Source organism: Rhincodon typus, chromosome 1 (genome assembly GCF_021869965.1).
Source record: "Rhincodon typus isolate 14 chromosome 1, sRhiTyp1.1, whole genome shotgun sequence".
In the NCBI taxonomy this organism is placed as follows: domain Eukaryota; kingdom Metazoa; phylum Chordata; class Chondrichthyes; order Orectolobiformes; family Rhincodontidae; genus Rhincodon; species Rhincodon typus.
In genome coordinates, this window is record NC_063332.1 from 15,049,619 (window position 1) to 15,057,877 (window position 8,259).

The 8,259-nt window shown below is 41.1% G+C and overlaps 1 protein-coding gene across 1 annotated transcript in view; it reads left to right on the top strand.

Moving 5' to 3' along the window:
- The window catches only part of LOC125484342 (succinate--CoA ligase [ADP/GDP-forming] subunit alpha, mitochondrial-like), a 41,475-nt gene extending 38,122 nt beyond the window's left edge, over positions 1 to 3,353 (top strand). The window contains exon 5 of the mRNA XM_048602547.1: positions 3,107 to 3,353. Within this exon, the coding sequence (XP_048458504.1) occupies positions 3,107 to 3,133 (27 nt within the window). The 3' untranslated portion in view covers positions 3,134 to 3,353. The remainder of the gene's footprint in view (positions 1 to 3,106) is intronic.
- Positions 3,354 to 8,259: the final 4,906 nt, after the last annotated feature.

Here is an 8,259-nt window from a genome sequence, read left to right on the forward strand (position 1 = left end):
ATAGGAAAGGTTTGGACGGATATGGGCCAGGAGTAGGCAGTTGGAACTAGTTTGGGATTATGTTCAGCATGGAGTGGTTGAGCTGAAGGATCTGTTTCCATGCTGTGCGACTCTATGACTCTGTAACACATCAGGATTTCATATAGATTAGACTGAGGAAAACATTGCATGATGCTGCAAAACCGAAATGAAGACAGGTTCTGCTGGAAATATGCATCACATTCAGTCAGCATGTAGAGGTAGGTAGATTGCTGGAGAAACTCAGCAGGTCTGAGTCCAATGAACCTTCCTCAGAACTTAACATTAAGTCTGCTTTCTCTCTACAAATGCTGCCAGACCTGCTGAGTTTCTCTAGCAATTTCTGTTTTTGTTTCAGGTCTTCAGCAGCACAGTTCTTTGGTTTACTCTAGATTGAATTAAAGGAGATTACCAAGGTGATGGAGAACTATTTGGAGTATGCAGGAGTGTAAAGTTGAGGTTAAAATTAGATCATCCATGATTTTATTTAATGGCAGAGCAGGCTCGAAGGGCCAAGTGGCCTACGCTTGTTCCTTGTTTGTATTTAAGGAAGTCAGGTTGAAGTCTTTTGGTGATTAATGGCAATTTTTGTTTCATGCTAATTGCCTTGTCTAAAAGTCAAGTTTACAACAGGCAAGAGCACTTTCTCTTCTGTAAATTGTCTAAACTTAGTACCTAACTAAACATGCTCGTTAGCAATGCCATTTCTTTTCCAACATGCTATTTATACATACATCTTAAAAATAAAACATCTTGACTTAAACTTATATCCTGTGTTTCCTACAAAATTAGCAATATGATCAACCACTGTTTTCAAAGAATGGAATAAATATTGTGCCGCACGCTGCATATAATCTTTTATTTATACTGCTTCTCCTAATCTTGTCTTATCTGCCTTTTGAATTTCTCTTCTCTGCATGCCTCTGGGTAACATGTTGTGTTAGCAGGCATTCAGCTGAAAGGCCCACTGTTGTGATACATCCAGCTGCTCAGTTGCATTACCTGTTTCTCAGTTGTCCTTCGGCAGTAATGCCTAGCACTCTCGCACCTTCCTATGGCAGTCAACCAACACTGATCATGCATCACACCAGCTGTGTCTAACCTGCTGAGCAGCATATATTCCTGTGATGCTTGATGTATTTCTTGGCACTCTGTCTCATCACTTTGATGAATACCCCTTATTAGAGGCATGCGTGTGTGTTTTGTTTTAATGGTGATCTATCTATCATACCCTCATAGCTCTTTCGCCCCCCCCACCCCAAAAAAAAACCCAAAAACAATTTTCTGTGGAGGTTGCTGCAATGTAAACTGGGTCGGTTCTGCCTTCCCGAAATTAGCAACATTAATCCCCGGTGTGATCTGTACCGTCACTGGACCATCAGTCAAGCTGAGTCAGCCACAACAGCTCGAACTTAATGTAGAACTTTCGAACGTAGCAAAATGACCCAAAGTGCTTCACGAGTGTAACACTGAGCCACCAGGCAGCCAGAGTGTCCTGAAGGGGAGGGGAAAGCAAAGTGGAAGGATTTAGGGAGTGAGTTCCGGAGCTTGGGGCATAGGCTCCCTAAGGCGTGGAGCATAATGTGGAAACACAGAAGGCCAGAATCATAGAGTCAGGCTGCAGATACAGGGAGCGTGATTGGGTTAGTCAGTGTGATGCGGCATTCTGCTTGCAGTTCAGTGTTCATAGATCATAGAATCCCTACAGTGTGGAAACAGGCCCTACGGCCCAACAAGTCCACACCGACCCTGAGAGCACCCACCCAGACCCAACCCCTAACCTACACATCCCTTGTGTGAGATCCCTGATTGGGGCTGTTACCCTGGGCCAGTCAGGGAGCTCTGGCTGACAGCTATAAACAGAGACCCCTCATTTTAGGGATTGGCTGTGAGCGAGCTGGTCAGGTTCCTTGTAAATAAAGGGTGACTTGGAGACAGGATACTGGCCTCCTTGGAGTTGTTTCAGAAATAATATGTGGGTCAGAGAAACCGTTTTGAGAGAGACCGGGCGTCAAATTTAATGTTGTAAACTCAGATTCAATAGGCTGAGGGGAAGCTCTTGGACTATGGGCATCATTGGCTAGGCCAGTATTCCATCCCTAATTAAGAGTCAGCCACATTACTGTGGATCTGAAGTTGCAGGTTGGCCAGACTGGATAATTATTGACAGATTTCTTTCACTATAGGACGTGAAACAGGTTGGTTTTTAAGACGATCGACAGTGGTTTCATGGTTACCTTTAGGCTAACTTTGTATTACACCCTTTTATTGACTTCAAATCCCACCCTTTATCACGGTCGGATTTGAACCGATGTTCCCTGTATATTAACTTGGGGCACTGGCCTACTAATTCAGTGACATTACCAATGTGCCATCATCTCCCCCTAATGAAAGGTATTGTTAGGATAAATTGGAAACATTTATTCTCGTTTTAATCACTGCAGCCAACAGCATCAAAGACTCCTTCCATCCTGGTTATAATCTCTTCCAACCTCTTCTGTCAGGCAGAAGATAGAAATGTTTAAACACGCATACTAACACGTTCAAAAGCAGCTTCTTCCCCGCTATTATTAGACTTTGGAATGGACCTCTCAAATTTCAAATGTTGATCTTTTTGTGCACCTTTGCAGCCACAGCTTTGTATTCCTTGCTCCGTTCTATCACCCTATGATCTCTGTGTGGTATGATCTGGCTAATCTGCGCACAAAACAAAACTTTTCACTGTACCTAGCTACATGTGATAATGATAAATCAAATCAAATCAAGATATCAAATGGATAAAATACAAAGATTGAAAACTATGACTCATTTTCAGAGGTGTTTGGGGTAATGAGCGGGGAGAACCTTAAAATCATTCTGCTGGAATAAAGTAGGGGTGAATGAGGAACCTTCTGTATCTGCATGATTATCTGTTGGACAACCAGAAATCTTTCCTGTTGCTGCTAAACTCATAGAAAGGAGGGGTATTACAGAATGTTTGCCTAAATCAAAAACATTCTTCTTTGTAAAACAAAAAACATTTGGAGTTTGAAATTGTTTTTTGCTGAATGAGATGTGCCACTTTAATTTATTTTAACCTCTTTTTCAGGAGTTTGAGAAGAGGAAGCTGCTGTAAATATCCCACAAAAAAAAAGTATTTTTAACAAGAGAAAGAAATGTCTTGCACAGTTCAGTGCCATGGATCATCCATCTCACTGTTTCAATCATCTGGATAAAATTGACTGAATCCATATTAAAACAGAGCAGAGCCATATACATATGTTTTGTCTATTTTGTTTGAATGTGTACACTAGATGAAGCACCCACAAAGAAAATAAATAGTTTCAAAAAACAAACCAACTTGTGTTTCTCTCTATTGTTGGAGTAGAACATTTTTTTTTTGTTGTGATAAAAGCTCAAAATTTTGAGGGCAGGAAACTAAATAATTTGTTTTTTTTTCCATGTATCCCCCCCAACTCACCACCTCAAATAAAAACAAAATACTGCGGATGCTGGAGATCTGAATTAAAAAATAGTAAGTGCTGGAGAAACTCGGCAAGTAGGGCAGCATCAGTGGAGAGAGAAACAGAGTTAATGTTCTGAGCCCAATGTGACTCTTCTTCAAAACTGAACATTTCTAGAGAAGAGTCACATTAGACCCAAAACATTAACTCTGTACCTCTCTCTCCACAGACACTACGAGACTTGCTGAGTTTCTTGCGTGTTCTGCATTTTGTGTTTTACTTTAAATTTCACTGTATCCCCCAAGTCCCCCCTCACTAGAATGGCATGTATTCGATATGAATTGTTGGCACCCTGTAGTTCCATGAACCAACTAAAGGTACTACGAAAAGGTTCCACAACCGTTTTGTTACCATCAGATCAAAGCTAGACTGTGCCAACTAAGAAGTCTAGCTGTACTTAAGGATGAAAAGTCAGAGCAAAATCAGAAGCATCTGAGGAAAATGAGAGTGTCAGTTGTGGAGGCACTGGCTATAATCTTCTAGTCCTCCATATATACAGTAACAGTGCTATAGGACCTGAGAACTGCAAATGTTGCAGCCGAATTCAAACAGGCGTGATGGGTTAAGGCCAGCCCAGCATTTTAAGCTTGTGAATGGTAAAGCTTTTGAATGGAAGATTATCCAGATCAAAATTATTTTGGCTTTAATAAATGTAGCTTAATTTAACAAAAATGCTGAACAGATTTCTTAAGGGCAAATATGCTTAACTGTTTTTTTAACGGGTTAACAGATCATTGCTGAAGGTAATGCGACTGATGTACGTCAGTTCCAAAAGGTTTGTAATAAAGTGCACAAGAAAGACTTGCCAACAAAACTGAATCCCATGGAATAAATAAAGACTGTGGCAGCATGTACACTTCTGAAGAAGGGACACCGGACTCAACGTTAACTTTGCTTTCTCTCCACAGGCAGTACCAGACCTCCTGACTTCCTGCAGCTATTTCTGTCATCGTTCACTAGGTTGGTTGAGTCACGGGCAACAGTTGTGATGAGTGGTATTGTTTTTTGCAATGCGGGAAGCAATGTAGTGAGATGTAAAAGAGTGAATGTTGGGATCTTTGCTTTTTATGAATCTTTATCAATGACATTGAGTGTGCAGGATACACAAATTGAAAGCATTGTAGAATGTGAGGAGTTGGACATTTGGAGGTTAGAATGGATGTGCAAGTGGTGGAAAAACTTTAATGCAGAGAAATGTGGGAGTGATTCATTTTGGTAGGAAAGGAAGAATGGGGAGCGGTTATAATGTAAAAGCAAGAATTCTAAAGGGGTGCAGGAACCTGAGGGTGCATTTAGGTACATAAATCATTTGAGGTGGCATGGCAGGATGAGAGAGAAGTTAATACAGCATCCAGGACTTTATCAATTGGTATGAAGTGTACTGAAGGAAGGTCATGGCAAATGTTTTTTTTGATTGCTTTCATCTAAAGAGGAGTATCCAGTTTTGAGTGCCACACTATAGAAAGGACATAAAAGCATTGAGTACAGAGAAAAATTTTCAAGCATGGTTTCAAGGATGAAGGATTTTAGTGACAAGGATAGAGTGGAATATAATTGGGGAAAAAGTGTGAAATTGACCACTTTTGCAGGAGGAATAGAAAAGCAACATGTTGTTTAAATGGAGAGAGATTGCAGAACTCTGCACAAATTGTCCTTGGACATGAATTATAAAGAACATGCAAGAACAGCAACTAGTTCAGAAGGCAAGTGGAATGTAGGCATTTAATGCACAAAGAATCAAGCATAATAGTGGAGACATTTTGCTACAATTGGTGAGACTGCATCCACAGCACTGTATACGTTTTTTTTTCTTAATTGAAGCATATGATTATATTAGAAGCAGTTTGGAGCAGGTTAACTCAACCAATTCTTGGGATAAAGAGATGAGCCAATGAGGAGAGGTTGAGCTAGCTGGGTGCCTGCAATTGGAGTTGAGTGAAATGAGATGTGGCCTTATTGAACCATAGAAGATCCTGAAGGGACTGACAGAGTGGAGGCTGGCACAATGTGTCTCATTTAAATGGCACTCTAGGACCAAGAGGCATTAACTAAAAATTAGGAGTCTCCCCATTATGACTGAAATGAGAAGTTTTGTTCTTTGACGGTCAGTAGCCTGTGGAACTTATTCCCAGTGATCAGTGCAGGCTGGATTATTTAATATATATTCCAGTGTTTCTTTTTTTGGGTAAGGGAGGGAGTGAATGGGTAGTTATAGACAGGTAGGTAGAGTTGAGGCCAGAATCAGATCGGCCGATTAGTTACCAAATGGCAGAACAGGGCCTGAATTTACTCCTAATTCATGTGTTCGTGTAACCTGGGGCTGCTTTCCTAAGAAAAGGAAAGGCTGTGACGAAAATTTGATGGAGGTGTTCAAAATCATGTGGGGTCTCAACAGAGTAGAAATGAAAAGCTTCCCATTGAAAGAAATATCAAGAACCTGATGTGATGGAGGTTGGTAATAATTATTGTTTAGAAACTTGGGTTCTAAAATGGAAGAACAATGAATAGCTTTATATTTGACCTGTATTTCTATGTTGTGCGCATCAGGAAGAGGGAAGGCATAGTTTTAGTTTCATTTTTGAGTTTTTGTGGGTAGCGACGGGGTATCTAGAAATTTGTTCACGTATTTAAGTGAGACCTTTTAAATCCTTGAGGTAAACAATTTAATTTATTGGTGGGTAGGGGGATGTGGAGCAGTGTAATAGAAGCTGTTGTTGCTGAATGATAGGAGTCCGTGTCAGAGAGGACAGAATGATCCAAAAGGTCCGACAAAGTGTGCAGGTTCAATCAGACTGAAAATGTGCTGTTTGTTTAGCATTCTCTGAGTCACGTGTTTGCTCTAAAAGAGCTTAATATCAGGATGAAGGAAGCTCCAGAAACAACCATGCAGGGAATTTTAAAGTGGAGATAGGTGACCTGTCCCTGAGGTTTAAGTATCTAAGTTTTTTTTTTTGTTTTATTTTGGACTCCCCTGTCTATTGATAAATCTGTCTCAAACAAGTTCAAGGCCCAGCCTCCACTGCTTTCTGAGGGGGTAAATTTTCAAAAGGAGACCTGTAGGTATGGTTACCCCACAAGAGGCATCATTCCCTCACTACTCCCCCCATCGCCCAAAAGTATCCTGATGTTCATTAGACTTTGGGGAGTCATGAGGTGAGCTGCTAACCCCAGAATACCCAGTCTCTGACCTCCTCTTGTAGCCACAGTATTTGTATGAGTCGGTCAGTTCACTTTCTGGACATGGATGAACAATAAATGGGAATCTTGGAAAACAAGACAGCTGAGTCCAGAATTCCATGTACTCCCAATAGAGGATGATGGATTCTAGACCTACTGTCAGAATTTCCCTATTTTTAGGCCTTTTATGTTAAGGAAAAAACCTGCATCATGCCACAGCAATGATTATCCATCCTTAATTGTCCTGAGGGAAGCTAAGAGTCAACCAGATTGCTGGGGGTCTGGGGTCACAAGGATGGTGAATTTATTTATTTAAAGGCATTTGTGACTTTTACAGCAATTGACATAGTCATCATTAAGCTATCTTGCTACTCCAGGTTTCCTTTTTAAATTGAATTCAGATTTCATCAGTGCCCCTATTGGGCTTTGAACCCCTGTCCCCTAGAACATTAGCCAGGGATTTATAGGTTACTAGTCTAGTGATAGCACCACTATACCACCATCTTCGTCTCATAGTCATGCTGTTTCAGCTGAGATTTGCTATGAAAGCAGTTGTGACCTTTCTTAGCTAACTGGCTTGACTCCTTATATCCTTAACCATTGGAGAACTCACTGATTAAGTCTGAAGCTTCATATGTCGATTAAAGATGGGGGAGGCTCTTGCTATAGCGGAGAGGCTCAAACTTCACTGTTTGCCTTCTGGTCTGCTGCCAGCCTCTTTCAAGCTTCTTGGCAGTGCCAAGAGGAAACAGGTTGTGTGTGTGTGTGTGTGTTGATATTTCTTGGGTCTTGAAGTTTCAGGCTACGTGCTTCCTTCGTTGTCTGTTTCAGTAATTAAGCAAGGTGAAAGTCGTCCATCTTGCAGACTCTATCTATCTATTTCAAACATTCAATTCTTCCTAATTTAGGAAGGTATGTTAACCCAGATTGATTTCCTATTCCCAGTGTAAACCTAAATAATTATCTCTTATAATAGTAACAATGCACGTAGGTTTTATGGTAGAGTCATAAATGCACCTATTAAACACTTAATAACCAAATTTTTGTCATGACCATGGGTCAGAACCACAAAGTTATGTGTGCATTTTTAATGTGTAATTTCAAAATGTTTTTTTTAAGTGAAAGAATGATTTATTTATTGCCACGTGTGATTTACAGTAAAATACAATAAAAGCAGTGAAAAGATTTCATTTGTTGTCATAATCCAGTGCCATTTTGATACTTTAAGAATAAAAGGAAATGAAGATATAGCTTAAAGAGGAGTCCATCTACGTTTGAGTTCTGAGGTGGCTCAGAAACACCACCACCTCACCAGTTCCAACTTCACCGATCCTCAGCCACCATCTTTCACTGCTGGGCCCACCTCGCTGACATCGCCTCGGGTCTTGCTGTCTCCCCACCATGCCGGGCTAACTGTCCATCTCCATCCTGTCACGCTGGGCTTTCTCTCCCCTTGTGCTGGGCTCTCTCTCCCCCTCTCTCCCCACGCGCTGGGCTCTCTCCTCTTGTGCTGGGCTCTCTCTCCCCCTCTCTCCTCTCGTGCTGGGCTCTCTCTCCCCTC